Below are 26984 nucleotides of genomic sequence, written 5' to 3'. Positions count from 1 at the left end.
ATTTAGACACACCCAATTAATATGATATTATTTACAATTATTACCTATCTATTATTTTATATAAAAAAAAACCACACTTGTTATTACAAAAATTTAAGTTTGTACAATGATATGCAGATGTACGGCCTTTAAGGAGAGAAATAATATAAAACCACGATTCATAATTGCCATGTTGTTGATTAAATAGGGGTATCAAAGGGGGAAAAGGGGGGGGGGATGAATAATTAGGGAAAACCATGTGTTTATTATACGGGTTATAATGCACAGACCGTATTTACATTATCACGGTTGCACTAATGACATATCCAATGAGGAGTGCTGATAATACGCCGAATAATGTACTCGACTTTGAGCTCTTTTCAACAAGAAAAGAACGGAAAAGATGGTCTTTGGCTGGTAATGTGTTATTTGGGGCAAAAAAGATTGGTTCTTCATCCACACTATCATCTTGTAGTAACGGATATCTGCTCTTGGTTAATTCTACATTTTGAACATTTCCAAAAAAGTCGGTTACTTTGACCTTATCCAATGGTCTGTTGAACAAATCTGATCTAATACCAGGATGAGACGCAATTTTGACCGGATCGTACGTATCAAACTATTCTGGGAATGTTAGTATGTCGATCTTTTTTTTTCTATTTTTATTTTCTTCTTATTACCAATTCTTGAAGGGTCTTATCACTTGTTTGATCCACTTTTTCCAGAAACTCCAAATTGTAATAAGTAAAACTGTCAATAACAGCAACACCGATATCATAATCTGTATGATGCTGTGTACAAGGATTATGTTTTAGTGGATATGACGCTTTTACATCTTCCGGTATGCACTTACGGAGTATGAGCTCTCGTCTAATTTACTACTGCCAGTTGCAAGAATGTTCGTAGAGTTTATTTTACTGTACATTGTATTTGCTTGGCAAGTATCAATCATGAACAAAATTTCGTTATATCTCTTTTTCTCAGACATTTGCTTGAATGAATCAGCTAAATCGTAGGCACTGATTTCTTCAGCATCTTGGAATTTTAAAAACTCATCCCCACCATGCCCTGTCATATAGACCAAAATGTTGGATCTATCGTCTGATAACAATCTCTTTGAACGGGGTGTATCTGGAGACACACGGCCTACCATATAAAAAAATACATTTGGGTTAACGCAAATGCCCATATATTCCTTATTTTCCCTCCCATTTTATACCTGTAAGCATACGAATAAAGTTCTCTACAGTAACCTCATATCCTCTATAATCCACTTCCACATTATCACCGTACAGGTCTAATAAACGATTCGCATTGTTGTATACAGTTGCAGGATATTTATTTCGAGGATTACAAGAAACATCATCGGCCAACATCAGAATAATATTCGAATCGGGTATACCCAGTCGTTTTACTGTTCGGTACATGGATAAGGTGTTTGCCACATGACGGTAATTGAACCAGAATCGAGAAGTACAAACCTAGTTTTTTTTTTTTTTTTTTTTTTTTGAAAAAACATTGGTTAATGAAGGTCGAATTTTCGTAGCAATGCATATATACTTGCTAACACGGCCCAGTTATTCGTATGTCCACTTTGACTAAAAAAACCTTCGACTTGTTCTTGTTGATCGCACAAAACTTGTATTGCTAAAATAAATAGCAAACTCAAACTCCATTTCCATCTTGCCATGGTGCATGTATTAAGGGTTAATGAAGGAGGAGAAAAAGCTATTTCGGGACCTGTGTGCTGCTTTTTTTTTAAAAATTTCACCAGTGTTCAGCTCCCGCCAAGGCACCAAACATTGATGAAGAATGCGTTTGCGATTCAGCAAAAGTGTTTATTGGCTTTTATTGGAGCCAGCTTTTTTATAAAAACTTTAAATTAATAGCAAAGACTGGCTTTATGGAAATGAAAAAGAGATAAATTTACCATGCAAGTTGAAGACAACTAGATATACTTCTTCGATACCTGTACAAACAGTTTTTCAATGTTATTTACTTACAACTTTATCTTGCTGGTGTATACTAAACTGCAAGAATTACATGAGTTTAAAATTTATTTGAACTCGAAGGATATAAGCAATTACGCTGATTTATAAAACCAAGTCAAGTTTTTAAACATTAGGCTTAATAAACCCATCAGAAAAAAATATGAGATTTATCAGCATCAGGACAAATCTAAATTCTATTTTTTTTTCAAAACAAAATACATCATATACGGTGTATATATTGTCGATATACTGAACACTGCATTTAACTCTCTTACAAGATGTTTATTAGACTGGATTGAATGGTTTTCGGGAAGGCAGTGTTAGAAGATTATATGAACGAAGACAGGTTTAAACGATATCGTCAATCCTCTTCAAGATTAGAAGACAACCATAAGCACATGATCAAACTGTGAACGCACATCGATAATAATTCGTTTTATACCTTACCATTTCCGAACCAGATAGCAACCATTTGAGATTATGACTTTTCATCCTTTCAAACACTTTTCATCCTTCTAAAATACACTTAATCAGACGACAGGGCAGTCAGTGGCATGTGTAAAGTCGTCAAAATTATCAGCTAGCAAATGTTGGTCCTTATCCCGTTACTGACACTGTTATGTTGATTTAAAATAAGGATTTCTGAGATCGCTTTGTAAGTTTCTTTCAACATTGTTTTCTAGATTCACAATAGCTGGCAAAAAATAAAAGTTGACAATTAGCATTTATTGTCGTTCTGTTGTTATGGAATGAACAGTAGCTATGACATATTCGGTTGTCGGTTATGTTTTATAAAAGAAGGTAGAAGTCGACATCATTCAGAAATAGAAAAAAAAAAAAGTAAAAGTTGCTGATTGCTAAATAATAATGAGTGTTAAAAACGTTTTTCTACACTGGTATTCAGTTATATCGACCTTTTTACTTTTGGTTGCAACATTGTGAATTAGATTAATAGCCCAAAGCCTTTGTATCCAAGAATAGGGAAGAACCTAAGGCTGCATAAACAGGAACTGGGTTTTAAATATTTTAAAACGGGTCAAGCGTTTTTATTTAGACTTTACCAATATAAGTCTATAAGCGTAGGTTGGCATCCCCGCAGCGAAGCGAAGTTTATATGCTACAAGAATAGGGGTAGATTTATTTTGCCTAAATAATCTGTCCTCTAACTATTGTTGTCTCTAACCAAATAATAAGAATGAATCTTTCTCTAAGCTTGCGGTGGAGAATGAAATACGTGTGATAATGCAACAAAGTGAAAAAGCCAAAAAAAAAAAAAAAGTTGAAAAGAAAAAAGGGACAAGTACATCCTTAAGAGTTGACTGAAGAGCAAGAGTCTATTAGAGGAACATGGAACCCACGACGCATCAATAAGTTCCGTATCCCACCTCCTCCTAAAAACCTTTCCAGGCCAAAAACATAAACCAATAAAGAAATCGTGCACCAAGTTAATGTAAATAAGACAATACTTCTTTTATCAAATGATTGCTTTATGCTTCTTATTACCAAGACAGCTAAACACTACGATGACTCCAATAATTGATTCATTCATCCTATTAACTCGTTGTGATGCGTCATTTTATTTATACATCAATAAAAAAAAAAAGCATGCAGCCCAACATATCATCCTGTTACTGCGTCATTACTTAGCAGCACAAAACCGACTATTATCTGACTCCTGTGAATTATAATGTTACAATTAACCTCGATTGTTGGGATCAATACAAATAAAATTTTAGGCTATGTTTTGTCTCCATTGGGACCTGTGCATATAATTTGTATTATAAAATTTAAGGTTTTATTAAAAACATAATCTTGTGTACACAAACAACTCAAATCTGGGAAGCGGACACCCAGACACATAAAGGGGCTTTCCGATGGGAATAAATCGAAAATATGTGCCACAGTTTGTCACATTCCCTTATAGCCTGTTACACTGGCCATATCCCCCATTTACCAAAAGGGAAGTTTTTTCGTTACTATTTAGTGATTTATAGGCAGGACCAGACAGAAAAAAAAAAAATCTGGGGTGATAATGTTTGTATTGTGAAACACGTGCGGGTAACGCGTGACAATGGATGATGTTGTTTTTATTTGTAAATTCAATATACAAACATTATGATGATGATCATCATGATTTATCTTGTAATAGTAACTCGGAAAGAGAAGCTGGTCCCTTCCAAATAATAATACAAACTCTGTAAATCGAGAAACCCATTTGGTAAAACATGTCTAGGTCTTTTGAATCGTATGTCATCTCCACTTATATTTCCACTTTTCGATCTTTTTCATTCGTTCCCACTAATGACTCAGATAAACTTTCTTATTGCGGCGATATATAGAAATAGAATCGTTAGTATATTAGTTTAAAAAAAAATAACCGGGTTGTGTCTCGCCGAAGTGCACTTGATTTGCTCCCGCGTTTTTTTTTTTTTTTTTTTTTTTTTTTTTTTTTTTTTTTTTTTTTTTTTTTTTTTTTTTTTTACGTTAGATGATGTTAATAAAGACGAAACATTGGCACACTTGTGATATATTTAAAATGTACAATTCACATGCATCACCTTTATTACACGACTTTTAATTAGATGCATAAATTTTATTGAATGTATACAGATTACATTTTTTTTTTATACAACAATTTTTTTTTTTTATTCAACAAAAAATAAAATTTAGAATTCGGAAGCACACATGGCCTCGACCTCGGCGATTTCCTTAGGGGCAGTGGTCAAGTTAATGTGACCATCCTCGGTAATAAGAATGTTGTCTTCAATACGAACACCACCAACGGACTTGTACTTATCTAAAGCTTCCTTGTTGATGAACTTGCCAGTAACGGGATCATTCATGACAGGATCAATCAAGAAATCACAGAAGTACACACCAGGTTCGACAGTAACGACGAAGCCAGCTTCGAGGTTACGACGCATACGCAAGTTACGAATACCAGGAGCATCGATACGTTCAGTACCTTCTGGGTAACCACCTTGATCGTGAACATCAAGACCAAGCATGTGTCCAACTATTTTAGAAAATATCAATTAATCTTCCCTCCGTAAGCTAACTTTTTTTTTTTTTTTTCACAAATTTATAACAAACTTACTGCCGTGAGGGAAGAAAGCAGCGGTAACATAGTTTGCTTGGATATCTTTCTTATCACCAACAAGAATACCACAAGCTAAAAGACCATCGGTAGCAACATCAGCGGCAATGTTATGAATGGTTTCCCAGGGGACACCAGCCTTACAGGCATCAAGACAAGCCTAAAGAGAAAGAAGAAAAAAAAAGGTCAATGGTTCACCCGAAATTCTATGCTCCCTTTAAAATATGTTGACATATTTGTCTCTCCGGGGGGATGGGGGAGTCAAACAGTTACAAGGGAAAAAAAATTGCTTACCTTTTGCATGTCAAGTACGATGGTGTAGATAGTACGTGCTTCAGGAGAGAACTTACCGCCAACAGGGAAACATCTGGTAATATCAGAGGCATAACAATCGACTTCACAACCAGCATCCACCAAGACCAAATCATTAGCGTTCTTTAAGGGAGCATTGTTCTTGTTGTAATGAAGGGTCGCGGCGTTCTTACCGACACCAACAATGGGGTAGTAAGCTTGTTGGAAAGAATCGTGGAAAGCACACTCGTATAAGAATTTGGCAAATAATTTAGCTTCTGTGGAACCAACATGAGAAGCAACCATGACCTGTCAAAAAATAAAATAAAAAAAAAAAAAAATTCGAGTCAATTTTTATAAAGACGCTAAACTTTTTATGATATTATTTTACCTTGTTATGGGCATAAGAAGAAATTCTGTTTGCTTCACGAATAATATCAACTTCCCATTGAGCCTTGTAGGCACGAGCTTCAGCAAAGGCAGTATGCAAATTCTTGCTTTGTTGGGCGTTACATAATTTTGCGGTTTGAACCTTGTCAGTCTTTGTGATGGGCAAAGTATAGACAATGGAAGCAGAGGCCAAGATATCGTTCAACTTGTCAGCATAGATGGCTTCATCGACGTCATACTTTTCAACCAAAGTTTCTAAGGTGTCGGGTAAACCCATCCACATGACGTGATCAGGGTCTACGTTGGGAGCAATCAATTGAATACGCTTGGAGGCAATATCAATGACCAATTGAAAGTCGGGTTCAGCAACACCTAAAAAAAAAAATTTATCATGTGTTTAATTTTTTTGGGATTTCTTGGTTATCTATCTATTACTTTACCGGTAACGTAGAAGAAGTTGGATTCTTGACGGAAAGGTTGCTCAACATCAGTATCGTCTCTTTCAAGAACGACTTGTCCGGTTAAATAAATAAGACCTTCTTTGGCTTCAAAGTTTCTCAAAACTTTTTCGACGTTGCCGCGAGTAGGGAGACGGTATTGTTCGGTAGACATTTTTCTTCGTGGGAAAGTAAAGACAAATGAAGAAAGAGGATTTTTTTTTTCAAATAAAAGTCCTACCCATATTTAAAAAAAACTTTTTTTTTAAAACGGCGGTAAAAACATGAGGAATATAAAAAATTTCCTCTTTAATGTCAAGATGAAGGCAATGTACATTTAATTTCACGAAAAAAATATAAAAATTAATAAAAAATAAAAATGGGCACTAAGAGTTGCCATAGAAACTGAACTTTCAGTATTTTAAATTTTAAAGGCAACAACATCAAACTGACAAGCTTTTTTCATTTTCTTTTTTTTTGTTTTTTTTTTTTCACGCTTATAATTTTTAAACCCTCGTCACACCTTCTGTTTCGTTCGCATATAAAAAGCAATGTTTCATCCATGCTTTTCAACCTCTTTTTTCTTATTATTTTTCTCACATAAACCAAAAAAATGCATTTCTCTAGTATCTTCAAACATCACAAGGATAAGGCTGAGCATAAGGAAGGTGAACATACAGAAGGTGAGCATAAGGAAGGTGAGCTTAAGGAAGAAGTGCATAAGGACCACAAGAAGGACCATCATCACCATCATGAAAGACAACATATGGATCCCAATGTTCCCAAAGGGTTTGCCAATGATGCTATGCGCTCTTCCAACAAGCCTGATACTCTTTACGGTTTTGATGATCCAACCGCTAGACGTTTAGGTCCTGTTCCTAGCGAGGATCCTACCAATACCGGTGCTTAGTCAAGATCATCTAATATAATACAATAATAAATATATATTACTATAATAAGGAGACCTGGTTCAGCCCCATTTTTTTTTTTATTTATTTTGATTTTTATTATTAAAATATACATGATATGGATTGCTCAAGCGGAGACTTGTAATTAAAAGATGATTTCATCATGATGGAAGTGACGAGATATGGATCTATATTCGAAGCAGGCCGACGATCTTCCATGTAACCTTTTCCTTCTAGTGCGACTCTACGAGGGATTCTGATGGATGCTCCACGATTACCGACGCCGTATGAAAATACACTAATGTGACCCGTCTCATATTCTCCCGTTAATCTTAAATGATTATCTTGACCATACACCTGGATATGTTCTAGATGCTTCCAACTCATATTCTCAATTGCTTGATCTATTGCTTGTAATCCCGTCTCCACTGACCGCATTTCTTTTGTGGAGAAATCTATCAAGAAAAAAATAAAGCAAAGCAAAGGGGGATTAATATTTTATCCGTACTTGAAAAAATTAAAATTTTACTTGTGTGGCAGCCTGTGGGATTCCAATCGCCTAAAATGGGTTTTGGATGCAGCGACACAATTATACCGAAATCTTCAGCTACGCGTTCCATAATGTACCTTGCCACCCATAATTCATCCCCGATAGATACGCCAACGCATGGTCCAATCTGATATTCTAGCTGACCTGGTGTGACCTCTGCATTTGACCCGCATATGGTGATGCCTGCATATAAACATGCTCTATAATGGGCTTCAATGATATCTCTACCAAAGATTTTACCTGCACCTACACCGCAATAATATTTACCCTTGATAGAAGAATGAAAAATTAATAAGGGGGACATGAATGCAAATGAAAAAAAAAAAGAATATCTACCTGGGATTCAGGTTCACCATGCATTGGCCAGCCTAAAGGTTTATTCGTTTTTGGATCAAATAGGACGTATTCCTGTTCCATTCCAAACCATGGTTCTAGCAGAGCATAATGATCCATAATGTCTTTACACTCTTTTCGTGTAGGTGATTCACACAAGACTAACTTTCCACCATGAGTAGCACGAAAAGGGTCATCATACATGGCGACAGGTTGATATTGCTGTAGTGTCAAGTGTAAATCTTCGTTTGCTTTCTTTTGTTCATCATCTAGAAATAGATTTAATGGCGGGATATCTTTAAGTGAGGTTGGTATAAAGTCCAATGTCTTTGCTTTAGATCGTAGTTGATGGTTCTTGTCAATAAAGATGTATTCCACAGGCACTTTAGTTAGACTTGGTTTATAATCGTATTTTGAAACGATGGGGGTATTTGAAATAATGGCGCTGCCGGGAGGAAGTTGTTGAAACATATTTTTTTTGATAAGGGAATAGAAAAAAAGAAAACACTTTATCAGTCTAAAACACATCATTTATATTTTTATATATATAAATTTGGAGAGTGTAGTACAGCTATCTCAATCATGATAATGTCTTATCTACCCGATAAACAAAATTTTACTTTAATATTAAAATGAGGCCTGATTTCGTCATGCTAACTTTTCACAGTTTTTTTTTTTTTTTTTTTTTTTTGCGTAGGCGCGGCGGCATTGTAATTCTTTTTTTTTTCTTTTCCCAGCGCGGTGTGACCGCTTAGAACAATGACGAAATCAATTTTTTTTTTTTTATATATTGTTATCATTGTTTTTAGAATAGATACCTCTCCCACTAAACACATATTACCATGGATTACGAGGACGACGAACCCCAAGATTTCAACGAGTAAATGATTCACACTTTTTTTATTGTTTGGTTGAATCAGATAGAGCTGCACATACTAAGTCACGTCTCTCTTATAGTTATTCCGATCATTATGAAGAAGAAGAGGTATTCAATGAGTTGGGGTGGGGGAGGAGAAATAAACACGAAAAAAAAAAAACATGGAAAACATGTTAACACTGTAATCGAGTAGGTCGAAGAGCCTGTTTACGATGAGCAACAAGGGGAATCAGTGGCCATTTTAGATGATGTGATGGCAGGAGGTGTGGGTACTGTACCAACCGAGATAAACAGCGCTGAACGTACTGAACGTATAACAACACCTTACATGACAAAATATGAAAAGGCTAGAATTCTCGGTACAAGAGCATTGCAAATCAGGTAAAAGACATTCATCCATGCTTAGCTCATGCTATTTTCTGACAAAAATAACAAAACAAAAACAAAAAGTTTAAGTGCACCTGTCATGATCGAAATTGACGGTGAAACAGACGCACTTGCTATTGCCAACAGAGAATTAAGAGAAAAGAAAATTCCATTGATTATTCGTCGTTTTATGCCAGATGGTACTTATGAAGACTGGAAAGTCCGTGATTTGATTGTAGATTAGAAAGGAAAAAAAAAAAGGAAATAAAAAAAAAAAAAAAGAAAAAAAAAGGTAAAATAGAGCTAGACGTTTATTTAGGGAAGGGTATTCTGTCGTGTTGGTTACATGTATTTCATGAATACAGGTTATAGTGTCAATACAGATGAGAATTGTCATGGATAAGGATGAGCGTTGCCATGGGTTTTGGTCATGCAAAATAAACAGTAATGATGATGATGGAATACAGTGTTGTGTTGACTAATACTAGTGTAATTTTTTTTTTTCATTGTTTAATAGAATGCAGGAAGTGCGTTTACATCCGTGAGACCTAGTATTTTGATTGTCTTTTTCTTCTGATAATCTTGTATGGTTTGTTCTTAAAGCGAGGGTTAAACCATAAATTATCGTGGGGATTTAAATGATTAATTTCATGGCGTCTATGCTACTCCTTACTGTTTACCTCATTCTAGATTCATATCAAATACATTTAATCAATAAGAATAAAAAAAAAAAAAAAAAAGGGCGGATTTTTCCTTGTCTTGCTGCAGAGAAAAAAAAAATGATGCGGGTCCCACCTTACTTTCCCCTTTAATTTTTTTTTTTTAGATCATGTTATCAATACTCTATCAGAGATAGCCCCATATCTGACACTTTGCATTCACGCTATCTACTCACCGGGAATGAATGACGCCAGTCTTATTTGTGTGTATTAAACATCAGGTGTTCACACATTGGTAAAAATCTGGAACAATCATGTGTCTTCAATTTTAGATCTATTGATGTGATAACTGACTCTGACATTAGTATATATATATATTGTATAAATAAAAAAACAGTTCACACACTTATTTTCTCTTTATTTCTTTTTTCAGTACGTACACTTTCACAGGTAAATTCTAAAATATAAATCCATGTGTATTTTACAGGCAGAAAATCAACGATATTATGACTGCGGCTAGTTATAGCGGGGGAGGGGGTGATGGCCGGTTTGGGGGGATCAGACTGTACTAGACAGCAATTATCCAGCTTCTATGAACAGACGAGATCACTAGGTACCAACTCCAAAGGTTTTGTAATATGAAGGCAAAAGCGTGATACTATTTATAAAGGCCATTTATGCAAACTCGTTCTCTGTAGTTACAATTAGACTAGGTAATCGAGAGCGCTTTTCATAAACTAAAATTTTGAAAAGATGTAAAGTAAGCAGTAATATAAATAATAAATGAGCTCACGTGTGATGTTTTTTATATTACATCCTACTGTCAGAAATAGCTGAGTAGCGAATACGTGTCGCTCGCCATCACCAATCGGACAGTGTGGTGCTGAAGTGAGGCGGAGAAAGCAGTGAGGGACGCACTTGTAGCATCTAGAATAAGCTAATAAAAGTGCATGATTTTTTTAATTCCAAGTTGCTGGATTTGCATGACTGCTTCTTAAGAAAAAAAAAAAGGTTGTTTAACCAAAGGGTCATGCGAGATAAATAGAATCAGGTATGATAGAGTGTGGTAAGTGCTTATTTCCCTTGTTATTGCGGGTACAGGATAGATCGGGGAGTACAGACATCAAAGCTCCTGATTTGTTGTAAAACAGCCCAAAAAAAGAAATGAAGGTTTTTTTTTTTTGGGGAGTAAAAAAGTAAATTGAGTCTCCGACTGAGGCACCTTTTTTGGGGGGTGAGTGTGTGTGTTTGCGGGGGGAGCTGCCATGTGTGTCTGAAAGCAATAATTAAGACGGCGTGCGGATTTGGGTTTTTTTTTTTTTTTTTTTTTTTTTTTTTTGTGCATTTTGACTCTGGACCCTCAATAATTTTTTTTTTTTTTTTTGTGTTTCTTGTTTCTTCTTTTTTCTCTCTTCTTCCTTTTTCTTAAAAAAGATATTAAAAATCAAACAACAAAGAAGAGAAAACGAGAGAAAATTACTAATTTACACAAGACTTCAAGTTCAAATTCTTTTTTCCCTTTCCATCTCTGTTATTTCACTCTTTTTTTTTAACTTTCTTTTTCGCTAATCAATATTAAAGAAGGTAACTCATTTACTATTTTAGTCGCGTATCGAAAAAAAAAAAAAGAAAAAAAAATGACGTAGAAAAAACCAGATGGGACAATCTTGCGAAAAAAAAAAAAAAAACCACCACCCATTTTTATTTATTGCGTGTACGCAGGGTTGGAAGATTGACCCTTTTCACGTTATTTTTTTTTTCTTTTTCTTTTCTTTATAACGCTCTTTTATATACACAGCCCCCGGCCTTTTTTTTTAACACACGCTTTACTTATAGACAATGGCAGCGACTGTACCACCGCAACAAGTTACAGCAGCTCAAAAGTTGGCTCAAGTCAATGAACAAACATGGTTGACCATGGGTAACTTACTTCATGTGCCTTTTTTTCTTTTTTTGTAACTCACCATTTAAAAAAATGACAGGTAATCTTGCAGAAATGATGACTGATTATGATAAGGCCATGAGCTGTTATGAATCCGCTCTCAGACACAACCCTTACTCGGTGCTTGCCTTGTCTCAGATCGCGTCATTATGTAGAGGTCGAGAGCAATTCGCTAGAGCCGTCGACTATTTCAAGCGAATTCTAGCTATTCAAGAGAATAACGGTGAGACCTGGGCTGCTTTGGGTCATTGTTATTTAATGATGGACAATCTCCAAGAAGCCTATCAAGCCTATCAACAAGCACTGTACCATTTGTCTAATCCCAAGGTAAAAAAAAAAAAAATAACATCATCATTATTATTGTTTGTTGCGTCTTATACTAACAAACTACGCGTATGATATATATATATAAAAAAAGGACCCCAAGCTTTGGTATGGTATTGGTATTTTGTACGATCGTTATGGCTCATTAGAACATGCAGAGGAAGCCTTTTCGGCTGTGATGAAGATGGATCCAAAGTTTGAAAAGGCAAATGAGATTTATTTTAGACTTGGCATCATCTATAAGCAACAACAAAAATACGAGCTTTCCCTTCAGGTAGATAGATAGAATGAGAGCATAAAAATGAAAAAAAAAAGAGTGATAGAGAGTAACTGACACATACACAAAAAATAACAGTGTTTCCGTTATATTCTTCATAACCCACCAAGGCCTTTAACTGAATTTGATATTTGGTTCCAAACTGGTCATGTCTACGAACAACAAAAAGAGGTAAATTAGCATCATACGAAAAGAGAAAGAAAGAGAGAGATGGACAAAATATTAAATTACTATTTTTTCTTCTTCTTTTGACTTAGTATGAATTGGCTAAGGAAGCCTATGAGCGTGTATTGGCAGAGAATCCTGATCACGCAAAAGTGTTGCAACAATTGGGTTGGTTATACCATCAACAAAACACGTCATTTTGTAATCAAGCATTGGCTATTCAATATTTAACTCGCTCATTGAAATCTGATAGCAACGATGCCCAATCCTGGTACCTTTTAGGTCGTTGTTACATGGCCGAACAAAATTACAACAAGGCCTACGAGGCCTATCAACAAGCTGTCTACCGTGACGCTCGAAACCCTACTTTTTGGTGCTCCATTGGTGTTTTATATTACCAAATCAATCAATACCGTGATGCGTTGGATGCCTACAGTCGTGCCATTCGTTTAAATCCTTACATTAGTGAAGTTTGGTACGATTTAGGTACGTTGTATGAATCCTGTAACAATCAAGTCCAGGATGCTTTGGACGCTTATCAAAGAGCGGCCGAATTAGACCCTTCCAATCCTCATATCAAGCAACGTCTGGAATTATTAAGAAAGTCACAAAACGTTCAATCATCTCAGGTTGCCGGAAGTGCTCCAGTGCCTCAAGATGTAGTTAATCCCAGTCAATATCAAAGTGGAAATAACGGTCAACCATTAAATGGTGGCTCTTATAGTCAATCAGGTCCCTCTGGCCCTCCCATCAGCATGTCTGCTTACCAAATTGGCGCTGGCAGTAGCAGCAATAGTAGCAACCCTCAACGTTTAAATGAAGAACGTGTCTCTACACCTCAACTACCCGTCAACGTAAGTCACCCTTTATATATATATATATATGTATATTCCTCATTGCTTATTTTTTTTTTAAAAAACATCTACTTGTAGCACGGATTAAATCCCCATGAAGGTAGTAATGGCCCCGCTAGAGATCTTCCTATGCCAGGACCTCCACCTGCTGGTCAAGGTCGTCGTTCACCTGCTCCTTATGCACAATATCCTACTCACTCTACTAATAATAACGCGTCGCGTGAAGATGTGCGTATTCCTGATATTGGAGGTGGTCGTGCTCCTACTCCCTCTGATAGATCACAAATGAATCCTATTCTTCATGACGAAAGACAGCACCATCAACAACAACAAATACAACAACAGCAACAAATACAACAACAACAGCAACAGCAACAACAACAACAGCAACAACAACAGCAACAACAACAGCAGCAACAACAGCAGCAACAACAGCAACAACAACAACAGCAACAACAGCAACAACAACAACATCAACAACAACAGCATCAACAACAACAACAACAACAACAACATCATATGGCCCAGGGAGGACCTACTAACTTACCTCCTATGACGATGCGACAACCTTATAAGGAAGAAACCCGATCTCCTAACCCAGTGAATGCGCAAGTGGCTCCATTAAGCGCTTCACCTCATTCGCGTCCTTCACCACGTACTTCCTCGCATCCATTGGCTCCACCCCAACAATATAACGATCATCGTTTAAGCCCTCGTACAGGTCATTCTGAAAGTTACCGTTATGAACACCGCTCACCTGCTCAACGACCTATGGAAATGGAATCTTCGGCCTCACCTCGATCCAACCATAACAGTAGACCTGATTATTCTACGAGTCGTATGAAACATGAAGAACCTTCTTATTCGAATTTACCTCCTCGAAATAACAGTAATAACAGTATAGATCATCGTTACAAGCAACATCAACAACATCAACAGCTTCAACAGCAACAACATCATCATCAACAACAACAACAACAACAGCAACAGCATGAAGAAGCTCCTGTGGTTATTGAAAAGAAGACCACATTGTTGCCTGAACAAAGACAACATGTTGTGGATGAAGATTACGATGAGAGTGCTGCTGATGTTTTATTAAGTATGGGTAACCCCGTACTTGGACAAAAGAGAGCAGCAGCATCATCCTTACAACACCATGACCATGATGAACATAAGAAACCAAGAAATCAACCCGAAATGGAGACTGAGATGAAGGAAGAAACACAGTCTGAACCCGTGGTTGCTGCTATACCATCATCATCAACAACACCCACAACAACAGCAGCAGCAGCAGCAGCAGCAACAACGACATCTACAACATCATCATCATCTACAACAGCCACGCCTATTACATCATCTACAACAACAACAAAGGTAGAAAAGGTTGATGAAAAGGAGGAAGGAGAGAACGATGATGAGGATGAATTGATTGAAGAATCGAATGAAGATGTACCTGTTAAACATGAACACCATCAGGAAGAACAAGAAGAAGGTGAAGTTGATGAAAAAGAAGAAGGTGAGGTGAAGGATGATGAAGATGATTTGATCTCGAAAGAACCCGTTTCTGCAGTTCCAGTGGCTGCATTACAAAAGAAAGAGGAAAATCATTCTCCAGTAGATGAACCTGCAGGATCAGCATAAAAAAAAAAAAAAGCCCTCTCTCTCTCTCTCCATAAATAATTATCATATTTTTGTCTTTATATTTCTCTTTTTTTTTTATCATTTTATAACCTCAAATATACTCTTGTTTTTTTTTTAATTATTGTTTTTGTCTTCAAAGAAATAAATGATGCTTTTTTTTTTTATATATATATAAATAAATGTAAATTCTTTAAATGTAATTAGATGGTATAGAGAGAAGAAAAAAAAAAGGGGGGACTAGATATTTCTTTGCTGTAAACCATCTTTATGAAGATTAAGTGAGCTACCTGTAGGTGTACCCGCAACAATCCCTTGATAATCCAAACGATAAATCTTGGGGGGAAGTCCCTTACCAAACTTACGATTGATATGATTGGAGCATAATAAGGCTGAGAACAACACAAACAAATGCACAGGGATCATTGAAAAGGCTACAATCCAAGTAATCGTCAATGCTTCCTTGGTAAATGTTTGATACTTGAATTTACAACCTGGTAATAATGTACGAGGGAAACATTTGTTGGATCGCTCATGGTAATCTGTGAACGATTTATATCCACAACAATGAAGCTTTTTTTTTGTTTTTTTTTTGTTAATACATTGATCTTTTTTATGGGTAAAAAACTAATGAGGAAACGAACTTACGTTGGCTTGGATACGGGCTCTACCATCCGAATCTAAATCATAATGCCATTGGTAGGACAATTTGCCTTCGATATTCCACTTGTTTTTACGGTAGGCCGTGTAACCAATGGCAGCGATCATTCCGAAACTAGGCCACAGTAAAAGATTGTACAAGGATAAGATACCTCGGTTATTCAGCATAATACCAGCATATCCTACAAGCGACGTGAATAAACAAATTACACCTGTAGCGAGGATAACTATGAAAAAAAAAAGAAAAAAAAAAAAAAAGTCAGTCTTTTTTGTTGTTGGGATTTAATCGAAATTTTAGCCACTGTACGATTCAGAATCATTCGTTCTCCTACTAAAATCACATCTGCACGAAGATAAACTATTTTTTTTTTTTTTTTTTTAAATCAGTCAATTTTGATTATTCGCTTTTCTTTTTCCCCTTACATTTGAAAAAGGTCAAGAGTGCAAGCAATAAGATGCCTAGTCCATAACAAAACAACTATAGGATGGTGTGTTAGATAAAGAGTGGTGTACTTTTTTTTTTGAGATGAATCAAAAAAAAAACAAAAAAAAAAATTACCAGTGAATTAGATAATAACAACCACCATTTATGCTTTGTCCAACGTTGCTTCTTCTTAATGGCTGGGTCTGGTGCATATCGCTTTACCACATGAAGACTGGTAGTATCGACTGAATTTCGTGAGCCAATGGATTGACGTGATTCTGATTTCATCCAAGGTAACACGGGTTCTGGCAATTCATCGTCTTGGTGATGGATGGATTCCCAAGAATCGAATTGTTGCGGTGACCCACCTTGCGATGCTCTGCCGCTACCATTAGGTCGAAGGTCCTGTAAAGACACGGATGAACTCGCTTGACTGGAAGAACCATACGGTGTTGAATTCTTGTTTACAGACAAGAAGTTATTCGACATTTTCTAAGTAAGAAGAAAAAAAAAAAAAAAAGAGAGAGAGAAAGAAAGAAGTGAATTAAAAAAAAGAAAATCAAGAAGGATAAAAAAAAAATAACGAGTGTGTTTATTTTTAGCGCAAAAAAAAAAAGGATCCAGGTACACAAGCGCATCCTATTTATAAAGGGGAACCGAGGAGTAAAAAAAGTGTTGCCATAAATACCAGTAAAAGTAGACATCTGTTTATTTGATTGGCTGATAATTGAGCTCCTTTTTTATGTATATATATATATATATGACACTCAGCATAGATGGTCAAAAAAAAAGTTTTTATTTAGGTAAAACTAAACATTATAAAAACTAAAAGGAGAATAATTTTTTTTTATAAGTGGGATTTTATTTCTTAAACTCGCAATGAACCGTACCCTTGTTTACTACTAGGCATGCTAGGGTGTTGAATCAATATTTCAGTCGATGCGGTACTGTTACGATTACGTTTGGCAATCTCTCGCTCATTCTTTTCATATTTATCACCGACATAAAGTGCGGCTCCTACCACATTCGTCCACATAAAGATGAGATTAAATAACGGAATCAATTCAAGTGCAACAGCCACAACGCCAAAATTACAATAATCAGCCTTGTGTCTCCAAGCAAAACTTCGGGAATCGCTCACGGAGAACCCTCTGAACTCTAAATCATAATGAAGGTGATGTCCCCAGCTGTCATCGTCATTTTGGTTAACTCTTACTTTCTCTTTCTCTTTTTTTTGTATCTTACCATGCAATCCATCCATTAATATAACAAGCTACAAAGGTGCCTACAACAGGTATTAAATGTAAAGGCGCTGTAATGATCAAAATCAGAATCTAATGATCCAAAAGGGAAATGTTAGATAAAAATATAAAGCTGTACAGCAGTCACGAATTGAAGGTCATTCGGATGTCCCTTACTTGTGCCAAGATCAATAGCCAAACAAGCGCAAGACCGGACGAAATACCTCGACAACATAAGCGCAAGTTGCCAACTTCAACACGATTGGTAAACATACGTTCAAGTCCTCTGGATTTTAAAGTGGCGTCAAATAAAGCGTCTTGAAAGATGGGAAGCAAGATGGCAAAGAATATTAAATCGAACACGGCTGATTCCAAAAGCACAAAAATAACAGAAACTGTCCACGCAAGCCAGACGGGACATTTTGCTACAATTAACGCATGTGCTTGAAGTGGTAAGAGGTATACAAAGGAAAGTACCAACGAGAGTATACCAAAGATGAGCGTCAGTAGAAACGGACAAATAGTCTTCACCCATAACTATTTTTTTTTATGTGAGTAGGGGCAAAAATCGATTTTTTTATTTTTTTTTATTTTTCAGTTAAATTCCTTGTTTTACCTGTGGATGAGATACAAAGTAAAGTATGCCCGCAACAGGATAAGTATAAGGTGGTGCCATTGAAGAGCTTAAAGTAAGTTACCCGGGAAAAGAATAAGAAAAAATTTAGATGGAGTATCAAAAATTAATTTATATATGTATGAAATATTTGGTTTTTTTTTTTTGCCTACTCTCTAGAACTATCATAATCCCAGGTCACGACAACATATATTTTTTTTTTCTTGTGTATCTTATGATTTTTACCTTTTAACCGACTCTAAAATTGCCTCACTGTGTCATTGTACATCGCATTAGCCACATATCATTTACTACACTCTGAAACAATTTTTTTTTTTTTTTTGTGAATCATGCAATACGGATTTAATAGTCCGAATTCTATGCGCCTACATATATTACAAAGATAAAAATATTTAGAGTTACAGTGTGTACTTTTTAAAGGATACGCAGCTTGAACACCAAGTAACTTGAATCACTTCTGACCCGGAGAACTGGACAAAGCCACACAGTTTTTTTTTTTTTTAATATTTAGTTTTGAAAAGGGAGAGCTATCTTTTAAAAAAAAAAGTAATTTTGGCAGATTATTATTTCCATTGACAGCTAAATGAAATAACACTTTTCTTTTTTCTCTCTTATTTTTTATTGGCTCTAAGTAAAAAATATATATAAATGTGGGTTTGCAGTGGAGGGAGTGCTTTTTTTTAAGGTGTATGGAATGATAGTGTGTTGTTGAGAATTTTTTTTTTCTAAGTCATCTTGGCCTTTAATTCCTTATTGAATTTCTCGACTTCAGCCTCATTTTCCGGGCTAAAGTTAATCTTGGCACGTTGTTGACGAACAAAAGTAGCCTTAGCTTCAAGCTATAAAAGATATAAAAATGTCAGTTATACATTCAAGAGACATGTGCCCTTCTTCTTTATTTTTTTGGCTTCTTTCTTACCTCCTTTGCTAATTTGCTCAACTTATCCTTTCCCTTTATACTCTTGGATTGCTTGACGAAACGCTTGATAGCAATGATATCAGCATCCACCATTTCAGGGAAAGAAATATGATGGGAATATTCTTTATAATAACTCTTCAATGCCTTTGCACATTGATCTAAAACTTCATCTTGGTACATACGACCATGAATACTCTTCTTGTGTACCTTGAGCACAAGATCCCATTCAGTGGGTAAACCACTGCTTTGTTTGGCCTTTTCCATAGCCACAGTACCTTCAAGAACTTCCAATACATAGGTAGCGAGAGGAACAAACACATTGGTATTATGGATAAGAGAGTTCAATGAACGAAGCACATGGAAACGAAGAGGGTAGAATTGAGCAGTAGGGATCAATTGAATAACACCGACAGCTACTTGTGTTAAGGGGTAGATCAAGGCCTTTAAGGGACTTTCCACCACATCTCCATCTTCATCCACCATAGGAACAGCATATGCATTTAAAACATCGGCCCAGAAATCAATACAATGGATATATTGCCAGTTGTATACCATATTATGATTCTTAGTCGAACGCACCTTCATGGCTTGTCTTAAATGAATGGCTAATTGACGAATATACACAAAACCTTGTTGATAACTCAAGACGGGGTTAATACCGTAAAGTTGAACAGCTAAATTACGCATCAAATTGATCACGGGTAAAGTATGGAGATTGGTGTTTTTACAATTTTTGATAAAAGTCAAGTAAACGTTCTTGAGACAGAGATCGAGGTAACCTTGCACTTTGGTCTTGGTGTCTTTGGTGGCGGGTACAGTAGCAAGAGCTAAAGATTTAATACTCAAGAAAGCTTGCATACGGACAGTATCGACAGAACCAAGGTGAGACCAAGAGTTTAAAAGCGTCTTGAGATAATCCTTGACAAGACGGTCAAAACAAACAAAAAGACTGGTGGCCTTTTCAGCTTCACGAATCGTCATACGAAGCATATCAGCATCAGTCAAATTACTTAAGAGATGAAGCAAATTGTTGAGATATGATTTCACATAGGATTTGAAGAAGGCCCATTTACCAGAGGTAACAGGAGATCCATTTTCCTTCTTGGGTTTCAAATGATGGGCAAACACAACAGGTGCAAGACGAAGTGTGGTGGTAATCACCTTGGAAAAGACTGTAGGATCTTCAATCTTGTAGGAAAATGTAATCTTATCGTCTTCTTCAGACATTCTGGCAGCAGTTTTGAAAGCAGACAAAATCTTCTTGAATGCCTTAAAATCGTTATTAGATTTAACAGCGGCAGTCCATTCGTTCAACATGGCCTTGGTCAAGACAGGAACATCATCTACAATGGTTTCCTCAGGCTCCTCCATATCGCTGTATTCCTGACCATCATCATCATCTGAGGCATCGGGCATATCCTCTCCATCATCAGATTCGCCAAAGCCCAAAAGATCACCATCTTCCTTTTGTAAAAACTCGTAAAATTCAGGATCACGTTCCTTTAACTCTTCCAGTTCCTTCTTGTGTTGGTCAATATCTTTGTTGAGTTTATCGGGTGTCTCTTCATCATCATCATCCTCATCCACCTCTTCTTCGTCAGAATCCATGGCCATTTCTCTTTCAAAATCAGAGGGAAGTTCATCGTCACTGTTCTCTGCGTCCTCTTCCTTTTCGCTAATGTCATTTTCTTTTTCCTCGTCAGCTTCAGAATCATCGTTATCCATAACCTTTTGTAACTTTTTAAAAACATCGTCCTCGTCACTTTCGGAAACGTCTTCCATGGGTGAATCCTCCTCCTCACTTCTATTAAATAAATAAAATAATTAGCTCATCGCAGCCACGCCTTTTTTTTCTTCTTCTTATTGTCGTCTTACAATTGTTTAACAGCCTTCTTGGTACCTATACATATATAAAAAAAAAAAAGAAGAATGGGTTGTTTAATGACTGTTTTAAAGGTTGCATAAAATTTGACACATTACCCTTCTTGGCCTTTCCAGCAGCTTGTTCAACAATCTTGGCAATCTTTTTACCTTGAGGTTTTAATTGTTGCTTCTTCGCATTTTTAGATCTCTTTTGAACTGCAGGAGACATTGAGTATTAATTTTATATCTTTTATCAAGTCTGTTTAAAAAAAAAAACAGGTTACTTGGGATATTTTCAAAAAAAGAAGAGAGAGCAAAAAAATTGTGACGTTTAAATTGTGACTTTTTTGTCGGGAGGCTTGTTCCTGTCATTGTTTTTTTTTTTGCCCTCTGTGTACACAAGACAGGATCGCCTTGCATTTATTAGAGAAAATCACACATTAGAAAAATTCTCTCACGGAGCATTTTCTTTTTCTTTTTTTTTTCAATTCAAATGGTATGTAACGCAACTTTTTTGGTTTTTGTTTATCTATCAGCCTTTACTGTTATAGTGAGCCATAAAGATAAATTTTACACTTTTTTGTCCTGGAAAATGTCACCATTGTAATTGTTACTTAAAAATATGACACTATTCTCCTTTTGGATTACTTCTCCAATCAGGATTTCTTGTTTTTATTGTTTGGTAAACAAACGGGGAAAATTCAAGCTATCCCCGTTAAAATAAAAACAAAGGAAAAATGAGTAACGTGCAGAATGAAGTTAACTCCATGTTCATCTTTCTGGTTAGAACTCTACAATGCACTAATCGCAAGGCACGTTACGCAACTTTTTAACAAAGGGCACATGATTTTAATCAAATGGACCACAGTTCTTTTTTTTTTTTTTTTTTTTTGTACAAAAGAATAGATATCATATCAGTTTATAGTTCTGATATAGAATTTTTAGATAGCGTATAACAGTTGACTTGTTTTTTTTTAAAAAAAAAAAAGCTCTTAAATTATGCGGCAATGGCATCTAAACTTTGTTTTTATTGATTCCTTAAAGCATGTTGACTAGTTAGTGGCTTACCGAAATGTTGGGAATACAGGCATTTATTTTTTGTGCTATAAAAATAAAAAACGGTTATCTCCTTTGCATTCATCAACGATTAAAAAAAACTTTTTGGATCAACGTGCGAGGGGGGGGGGCTAGATTTCAATCAATAAAAGTTTTGTAATAATACCATTTTTTATATATACAGCGAATAAAATGCTAAATAATCATGCTCATAAAAAAAAAAAGGGTAACAACGGCTGTAGCATTGTTACAAATGTTCTTTTTTTCTAGGCACCCATTTCCCCAATGTAAAAAAAAAAAAAATTCGATGATCATGCAAGATTTTTATAAAAAACGAACCTTACCTAACAACGGATGCGGGCTTTTTTAAAAGTTTTTTTGAAGTCTCCTGTTTAAATTTTTTTTTTTTTATTCTATAGATGGTGTAGTTAGTATGTTTTACTTTGTACAACCTATCGGTAAGAGCTGACCAAGGGTTTTCCAGAACTCTAAAAAATCTGACTATTTGGACCCTATGTATTATAAATGATATTATTTAGGAAAAAGATAAATGTACCAATAATGAGATGGATAACCTAATAAAGCATTCACTGTGTACACAATATATTTACTAATATCATGATTGATATGAACAAGATGCATTTTTAAGATAAGAGATATAAAGTAACAATAAAAACTATAATATACTACACAATGTGGGTGAGGTAAAGGAGATAGGGCAAAGCTTTTTAGAATATTAGAAGCGTTTCACCGTACGACCATCTTTCCAAGTATGTGCTATCAAACGTGAATTTTTAAAAAGAATAACAAAGATACCAATTTTTTTTTTTTTGTAATGTAACTAGGAAACCAAAGGGTGTTTTATTCAATTAGTTATTTTTTTGTTTTTTTAGAAAATGGTATTCCATAACTGTCATTTCATCATTGTATAAACCGTTGCCCTGCTATATATTGTGAGAAAAAAAAAAGTTTATTGGAGTACAGAGGTGTTGATCGGGCAGAATGAACTGTTGGGTCTAACAGACAAAAAAACGCATGATATGCCGAGACATTTTCTCACCAAAAAAATAAAATAAAAAGGACATGTGAGGTATAATTGGAAAAAGAATGATCTGTATTTGTTTTTGCTTTGTATTTTTTTTTTTTTTTTTTTTTTTTTTTTTTTTACGTTTGGCAGCCCATTCACATTCATAAAGAGAACAAAAAAAAAAGATTCTCTTCTAAGAGTGGTGCTCCCAGAAACAACAGGTGTCTTTTGCTGGATGGTCCAGTTTCTGGTGCAACCATAACATTTGTAATTGTCAATTTTTAATGTAAAATTGTTGAAGCTCCGTATATTCTTACCGACAATATATTAAAAAAAAAAAACTTTCCTAAACATTGATTTTCTCTAGCACTTCAAAATAGGTAGACTTTTTCAGTTTGACTTTTTGTGATGTACTTTGTCCAAAAAGTGGTTTCTAGTTGTAACACCTATATTTGTATTTGTGTTTATAAATAATATTCTCAAGTATCCCGATTTGCTAGAGCTTTTAGATTAGAATGTTACTTGTGTTATTCCTATTCAGGAGCTTGGCTTTCTTTGCTTGAAAAAAAAAGGGTATTTTTTTTTTTTCGATCGGCTCAGAAAATCTACATGCTTTATAAAAAGTAGTGGCGTTACCTAATTCATTAAGTCAGTACATATTCAGCTTATGTTCCCAATGCTAGCAAGTGGGGGTGGCATACCCTCGAACAGAAAGGTCATTGTTTCCAGGGCTTTTGTGTAATCCTATTTATTAATTAGTAGTACAAATCTTAAATTGATAAGGTTAAACTGTAACACAAACGCAAGGCGGTAATATTTGGTGTTATGATCTTGGTTTTTTTTACTTGATTGCATATAATATTGCAAAATACAAGGCGCCATATCAATTGATTCGACATAAAAAAAATGTAATAACCGACATATAACAAATATCGCGTCAGAATACATCATCAGCTCCTCCCCCCCTTTTTTTTTTACCTGTTTTTTACAGTGACATGCGGGAATAAGAGATACCAATTATGCGTGTGCATATTCTTGAAAAGGCCCGTCGGAGAAGGTACTACTAATGAAAACCATAAAATCGAAATGCTTTTTAGTAAAATACCTGATACAACAAGCTATGTAAATTATATATCATCATGTGTGCTTTGATATACCTTATCTTCTGATAACATCTAAATAAATAGCAACGCACAAACCATTTTAAGCAAAAAAGAGATTGGCTATTTCCAATATACTGTTTTCACAGGTGACCCAGGGTTGGTTGTAAAGAGAAATGGTACAACTGGCACTTTAGGTATTTTTTTTTTTTACAAACGAGATAAGTTACAGGTACTTGTTGAAAACCTGGTATCGTGAATAAGAAGGATCTCTATTTTTTTTAAATGGTACAGTCTTGAATATGTTGTTTCAAATGCGGAATAGATAGGGCCGTGAGAAAAAAAAAGTCGAATGGTATTGGTTAGGCACATTGGAGAGGGAGAGCAGATCAGGTTTAGGTTATAATTTCTTCTTTTGACCATGATTTCCTAATTGTGTACTCTTGTCAATAAACTCGACAAGCATGCACAAGTGTAACACGGCGGGGAAGAAAAAAGGTCTTCTCTCCAAGTATTGGTTTCGTTTTCTCTATCACTTGATATCAAGTGCCTTATCGTTTATCGACAAATTAGGTAAAAAGGGTTTTTTTTTTTACTTGATTACCACCCTGAATTAATATTTTGGAAATTGGTATAAAAGATCGTACATTTAAACATCAAGTTTTTTCTTTTTTTTTTTTACTACTATTATTCTTTCCTTGTTTTTTTTTGTCTTGATTTAATTTATCTGCTAAAAGCAATGAGTCAAGAACACACAGCAACGACAGAGGCTGAACAGCGTCCATACGATGTCAAAAAGACCGAGTCCTCTTCAACAGATCAAGGCTATATGTTTGATAAAATGAATAACGTCGAGGAAGCTGATTTCAAAGCAGACGATACCCAACATGACAGCAGCAGCGTCGCCTCTCAGAAGCCATCATTCTATAAGAGATACCAAAAATTCTTCCAGTAAGTAGTACGATGTAATTATTAAATAGAATTCTATAGATCTCTAACCATTTATTGTAGCGCTGGTATGTGGCTCATTTTCACAGGTTTCATTGCCGCTACCTATGCCTTACAAGTTCCCAAGGGTTATACCAGAGATCAATTGATTATCGGTCTTTGCTATGCCTACTTCTCCCTTTACATCTTTTTCTGTTATGCTCCTACCACCCTTGTTACCAAGCCTTGGAACTTTGTTTTCGACAATATCTCTAAATTCATTTGTAGCAAATTTTCCCTCAAGATTAGACAAATTGGTTATGCCGTTCTCGTCACTATTATCATTGCTGCTACTATCTTCTCCTTCCCCGAAAAGGAAGAGTCACCTAGAGTCAGACGTTTGATTTCTCTTTTCGGTTTGTTCGTCTTCCTTTTTTGTACCTGGGCATTCTCAGCTGTAAGTAAAACAAGAGATTTTTATATATAAAGTTGCAGGTACTTATTCAATATATTTGTATCTAGCATCGCAGAGAGGTTAAATGGAACACCATTTCATCTTCTATTCTCCTTCAATTCTTGTTGGCCTTGTTCGTTTTCAGATCTGACGTTGGTCATGATATCTTTGATTGGATGGCTGAATTCGCTGAAGGCTACCTTCATAACTCTTTCTATGGTTCTCAATTTGTTTTCGGTGATACTGCTGCTAGTGCCGGTACTTTTGCCCTCAACGTTTTCCCCGCTATTGTTTTCTTCGCCTCTACTGTCCAAGTTTTATACTATATTGGTTGTATTCAATGGCTCTTGAAGAAGATGTCCGTTGTCTTTATCACTTTATTGGATATTACTGGTCCTGAATCTATTGTTGCCATTGCCTCTGTACGTTGTTTATATGAATATAATGATGATAACAAATTACTAACACTCAATACTTTTCTTTTTTCAATTAGCCTTTCCTCGGTCAAAGTGAGAATGCCTTGTTGATTGAACCCTTGATTAAGGATTTGACCAAGTCTGAATTCCATCAAATTTTAACTTGTGGTTTTGCTACTATTTCCGGCTCCGTTTTATACGGTTATATTGCTATGGGTGTTTCTGGTCAAGCTCTTTTAACTTCTTGTATCATGTCTATTCCTTGTTCCATTGCTGTCTCTAAGCTCCGTTACCCCGAAACTGAAGAATCCATGACCAAGCACGGAACCGATGTTTTAGACCGTGACGATGGTGAAACCTCTAACATTTTGCATGCTGCTGGTAAGGGTGCTGGTGTTGGTATCAACATTGTCTTCATTATCATGGCCAATTTGATCTCTCTTTTGGCTCTTTTGTACGCTGCCAACTCTTTCTTAACCTGGTTAGGTAACTTCCTTAACATTAAGGAATTGACTCTTCAATTCATCACTGGTTATATCTTTGTACCCGTAAGTTTTATTATGCAATTGTAACTGGCTTATAATCTAATAATTTTTTTTTATATGATAGGTTGCATGGTTGATTGGTGCTGATGATAAAGATCTTGTCGATGTCGGAAGAATCATGGCTATCAAGATTTGGGCTAACGAATTCGTTGCTTTCCAAGAATTGACCACTACCTACAAGGATGTTCTTTCCGCTAGATCCAACTTAGTCTCTGTTTACGCCGTTTGTGGTTTTGCCAATCTTTCTTCCATCGGTATTCAAGTTGGTTGTTTGAGTGCTCTTGCTCCCAAGAGAGGTGGTGAGATCTCCAGTTTGGCTATCTCTGCTTGTATTTGTGGAGCTATCAGTACATGGATCTCTGCTTCCATTGCTGGTATGCTTATTTAATTGATTTTGACATTATAATCTTTTTTATTTTTACACTATTTACTATCCATCCCCCCTTTCCTTTTTTTAATTTTATGTACTACTAATTCTCACAACTACAACTTATTAACTATCTAATAAATCAACAAAAATTATTTTTTATTTTATCTTTTGAAAAGAAAGTATATGTATTATTTTAATATTAGTAGCACTTCACAATTGTATTGACATTTTTTTTCGTTTGTTTTTTTTTTTTTTTTTAAAAAAAAAAAA

The 26984-nt window shown here is 35.6% G+C and overlaps 11 protein-coding genes across 11 annotated transcripts; 5 read left to right on the top strand and 6 right to left on the bottom strand.

Moving 5' to 3' along the window:
- Positions 1 to 74: 74 nt before the first annotated feature.
- EV154DRAFT_499996 (GPI-anchor transamidase precursor) lies at positions 75 to 1889 on the bottom strand. The gene is made up of 5 exons (XM_051600542.1): positions 1544 to 1889; positions 1199 to 1460; positions 833 to 1125; positions 660 to 770; positions 75 to 598 (listed from the first exon to the last, which is right to left on the bottom strand). Exons 1-5 carry the CDS (start codon positions 1667 to 1669, stop codon positions 275 to 277), a joined length of 1116 nt encoding a protein of 371 aa, XP_051460457.1. The 5' UTR covers positions 1670 to 1889; the 3' UTR covers positions 75 to 274.
- Positions 1890 to 4586: 2697 nt separating this feature from the next.
- Positions 4587 to 6570, bottom strand: EV154DRAFT_499990 (peptidase M24, structural domain-containing protein). The gene is made up of 5 exons (XM_051600541.1): positions 6189 to 6570; positions 5750 to 6120; positions 5362 to 5667; positions 5068 to 5227; positions 4587 to 4986 (listed from the first exon to the last, which is right to left on the bottom strand). Exons 1-5 carry the CDS (start codon positions 6358 to 6360, stop codon positions 4637 to 4639), a joined length of 1359 nt encoding a protein of 452 aa, XP_051460456.1. The 5' UTR covers positions 6361 to 6570; the 3' UTR covers positions 4587 to 4636.
- A 228-nt stretch (positions 6571 to 6798) lies between these two features.
- On the top strand, positions 6799 to 7095 carry EV154DRAFT_416007 (uncharacterized protein; the record flags this gene model as incomplete). The annotated part of the gene is made up of 1 exon (XM_051595711.1): positions 6799 to 7095. One exon carries the CDS (start codon positions 6799 to 6801, stop codon positions 7093 to 7095), a length of 297 nt encoding a protein of 98 aa, XP_051460455.1.
- A 100-nt stretch (positions 7096 to 7195) lies between these two features.
- On the bottom strand, positions 7196 to 8447 carry EV154DRAFT_415937 (uncharacterized protein; the record flags this gene model as incomplete). Its single annotated transcript, XM_051595707.1, has 3 exons — positions 7196 to 7548; positions 7623 to 7911; positions 7980 to 8447. The coding sequence occupies 3 exons, from the start codon at positions 8445 to 8447 to the stop codon at positions 7196 to 7198; spliced, it is 1110 nt and encodes a 369-aa protein (XP_051460454.1).
- A 225-nt stretch (positions 8448 to 8672) lies between these two features.
- EV154DRAFT_542610 (RNA polymerase, subunit omega/K/RPB6) lies at positions 8673 to 9510 on the top strand. The gene is made up of 4 exons (XM_051604529.1): positions 8673 to 8856; positions 8934 to 8961; positions 9047 to 9234; positions 9304 to 9510. The coding sequence occupies exons 1-4, from the start codon at positions 8819 to 8821 to the stop codon at positions 9461 to 9463; spliced, it is 414 nt and encodes a 137-aa protein (XP_051460453.1). The 5' UTR covers positions 8673 to 8818; the 3' UTR covers positions 9464 to 9510.
- A 2207-nt stretch (positions 9511 to 11717) lies between these two features.
- EV154DRAFT_536814 (uncharacterized protein) lies at positions 11718 to 13729 on the top strand (the record flags this gene model as incomplete). The annotated part of the gene is made up of 5 exons (XM_051604166.1): positions 11718 to 11799; positions 11861 to 12147; positions 12239 to 12418; positions 12679 to 13440; positions 13541 to 13729. The coding sequence occupies 5 exons, from the start codon at positions 11718 to 11720 to the stop codon at positions 13727 to 13729; spliced, it is 1500 nt and encodes a 499-aa protein (XP_051460452.1).
- A 134-nt stretch (positions 13730 to 13863) lies between these two features.
- Positions 13864 to 15200, top strand: EV154DRAFT_499984 (uncharacterized protein). Its single transcript, XM_051600540.1, has one exon. The coding sequence runs from the start codon at positions 13960 to 13962 to the stop codon at positions 15079 to 15081; it is 1122 nt and encodes a 373-aa protein (XP_051460451.1). The 5' UTR covers positions 13864 to 13959; the 3' UTR covers positions 15082 to 15200.
- Positions 15201 to 16755, bottom strand: EV154DRAFT_499974 (tetraspanin Tsp2). Its single transcript, XM_051600539.1, has 5 exons — positions 16298 to 16755; positions 16162 to 16216; positions 16046 to 16096; positions 15727 to 15965; positions 15201 to 15651 (listed from the first exon to the last, which is right to left on the bottom strand). Exons 1-5 carry the CDS (start codon positions 16649 to 16651, stop codon positions 15319 to 15321), a joined length of 1032 nt encoding a protein of 343 aa, XP_051460450.1. The 5' UTR covers positions 16652 to 16755; the 3' UTR covers positions 15201 to 15318.
- A 27-nt stretch (positions 16756 to 16782) lies between these two features.
- EV154DRAFT_499967 (uncharacterized protein) lies at positions 16783 to 18183 on the bottom strand. Its single transcript, XM_051600538.1, has 5 exons — positions 18020 to 18183; positions 17581 to 17940; positions 17408 to 17496; positions 17053 to 17349; positions 16783 to 16987 (listed from the first exon to the last, which is right to left on the bottom strand). The coding sequence occupies exons 1-5, from the start codon at positions 18077 to 18079 to the stop codon at positions 16972 to 16974; spliced, it is 822 nt and encodes a 273-aa protein (XP_051460449.1). The 5' UTR covers positions 18080 to 18183; the 3' UTR covers positions 16783 to 16971.
- Positions 18184 to 18643: 460 nt separating this feature from the next.
- On the bottom strand, positions 18644 to 21075 carry EV154DRAFT_460180 (Noc2p family-domain-containing protein). The gene is made up of 4 exons (XM_051597510.1): positions 20937 to 21075; positions 20832 to 20856; positions 18957 to 20760; positions 18644 to 18876 (listed from the first exon to the last, which is right to left on the bottom strand). The coding sequence occupies exons 1-4, from the start codon at positions 21046 to 21048 to the stop codon at positions 18763 to 18765; spliced, it is 2055 nt and encodes a 684-aa protein (XP_051460448.1). The 5' UTR covers positions 21049 to 21075; the 3' UTR covers positions 18644 to 18762.
- Positions 21076 to 24557: 3482 nt separating this feature from the next.
- EV154DRAFT_600403 (Na+ dependent nucleoside transporter C-terminus-domain-containing protein) lies at positions 24558 to 26972 on the top strand. The gene is made up of 6 exons (XM_051607166.1): positions 24558 to 24575; positions 24643 to 24953; positions 25014 to 25386; positions 25452 to 25805; positions 25877 to 26347; positions 26409 to 26972. Exons 2-6 carry the CDS (start codon positions 24742 to 24744, stop codon positions 26730 to 26732), a joined length of 1734 nt encoding a protein of 577 aa, XP_051460447.1. The 5' UTR covers positions 24558 to 24575; positions 24643 to 24741; the 3' UTR covers positions 26733 to 26972.
- The last annotated feature ends 12 nt before the right edge of the window (positions 26973 to 26984 follow it).

Source organism: Mucor mucedo (assembly GCF_025094135.1).
Source record: "Mucor mucedo strain NRRL 3635 chromosome Unknown EV154scaffold_20, whole genome shotgun sequence".
Taxonomy (NCBI): Eukaryota; Fungi; Mucoromycota; class Mucoromycetes; order Mucorales; family Mucoraceae; genus Mucor; species Mucor mucedo.
This window is presented reverse-complemented; position numbering and strand designations above follow the sequence as displayed.

Excerpts from the sequence above, each read along its gene's own strand:
- EV154DRAFT_499967 (XM_051600538.1), bottom strand. The coding sequence starts at position 18,079 with ATGGCACCACCTTATACTTATCCTGTTGCGGGCATACTTTACTTTGTA. Across the intron at positions 17,941-18,019 it reads ACTTTGTATCTCATCCACAG|TTATGGGTGAAGACTATTTG; the intron begins GTAAAACAAGGA and ends AAAAAAAAATAG. Across the intron at positions 17,350-17,407 it reads ATTAATGGATGGATTGCATG|CTGGGGACATCACCTTCATT; the intron begins GTAAGATACAAA and ends TGACGATGACAG.
- EV154DRAFT_499974 (XM_051600539.1), bottom strand. The coding sequence starts at position 16,651 with ATGTCGAATAACTTCTTGTCTGTAAACAAGAATTCAACACCGTATGGT. Across the intron at positions 16,217-16,297 it reads TGTTATTATCTAATTCACTG|TTGTTTTGTTATGGACTAGG; the intron begins GTAATTTTTTTT and ends ACCATCCTATAG. Across the intron at positions 16,097-16,161 it reads ACTCTTGACCTTTTTCAAAT|TTTATCTTCGTGCAGATGTG; the intron begins GTAAGGGGAAAA and ends AAAAAAAAATAG.
- EV154DRAFT_460180 (XM_051597510.1), bottom strand. The coding sequence starts at position 21,048 with ATGTCTCCTGCAGTTCAAAAGAGATCTAAAAATGCGAAGAAGCAACAA. Across the intron at positions 20,857-20,936 it reads TGCTGGAAAGGCCAAGAAGG|GTACCAAGAAGGCTGTTAAA; the intron begins GTAATGTGTCAA and ends ATATATGTATAG. Across the intron at positions 18,877-18,956 it reads TGAGCAAATTAGCAAAGGAG|CTTGAAGCTAAGGCTACTTT; the intron begins GTAAGAAAGAAG and ends TATCTTTTATAG.
- EV154DRAFT_499990 (XM_051600541.1), bottom strand. The coding sequence starts at position 6,360 with ATGTCTACCGAACAATACCGTCTCCCTACTCGCGGCAACGTCGAAAAA. Across the intron at positions 6,121-6,188 it reads CAACTTCTTCTACGTTACCG|GTGTTGCTGAACCCGACTTT; the intron begins GTAAAGTAATAG and ends TTTTTTTTTTAG. Across the intron at positions 5,668-5,749 it reads CTTCTTATGCCCATAACAAG|GTCATGGTTGCTTCTCATGT; the intron begins GTAAAATAATAT and ends ATTTTTTGACAG.
- EV154DRAFT_499984 (XM_051600540.1), top strand. The coding sequence starts at position 13,960 with ATGGCCCAGGGAGGACCTACTAACTTACCTCCTATGACGATGCGACAA.
- EV154DRAFT_542610 (XM_051604529.1), top strand. The coding sequence starts at position 8,819 with ATGGATTACGAGGACGACGAACCCCAAGATTTCAACGA. Across the intron at positions 8,962-9,046 it reads ATCATTATGAAGAAGAAGAG|GTCGAAGAGCCTGTTTACGA; the intron begins GTATTCAATGAG and ends GTAATCGAGTAG. Across the intron at positions 9,235-9,303 it reads ACAAGAGCATTGCAAATCAG|TTTAAGTGCACCTGTCATGA; the intron begins GTAAAAGACATT and ends AAAAACAAAAAG.
- EV154DRAFT_600403 (XM_051607166.1), top strand. The coding sequence starts at position 24,742 with ATGAGTCAAGAACACACAGCAACGACAGAGGCTGAACAGCGTCCATAC. Across the intron at positions 25,387-25,451 it reads GTACCTGGGCATTCTCAGCT|CATCGCAGAGAGGTTAAATG; the intron begins GTAAGTAAAACA and ends ATTTGTATCTAG. Across the intron at positions 25,806-25,876 it reads CTATTGTTGCCATTGCCTCT|CCTTTCCTCGGTCAAAGTGA; the intron begins GTACGTTGTTTA and ends TTTTTCAATTAG.
- EV154DRAFT_499996 (XM_051600542.1), bottom strand. The coding sequence starts at position 1,669 with ATGGCAAGATGGAAATGGAGTTTGAGTTTGCTATTTATTTTAGCAATA. Across the intron at positions 1,126-1,198 it reads CTTTATTCGTATGCTTACAG|GCCGTGTGTCTCCAGATACA; the intron begins GTATAAAATGGG and ends TTTATATGGTAG. Across the intron at positions 771-832 it reads TAGACGAGAGCTCATACTCC|CATCATACAGATTATGATAT; the intron begins GTAAGTGCATAC and ends CCTTGTACACAG.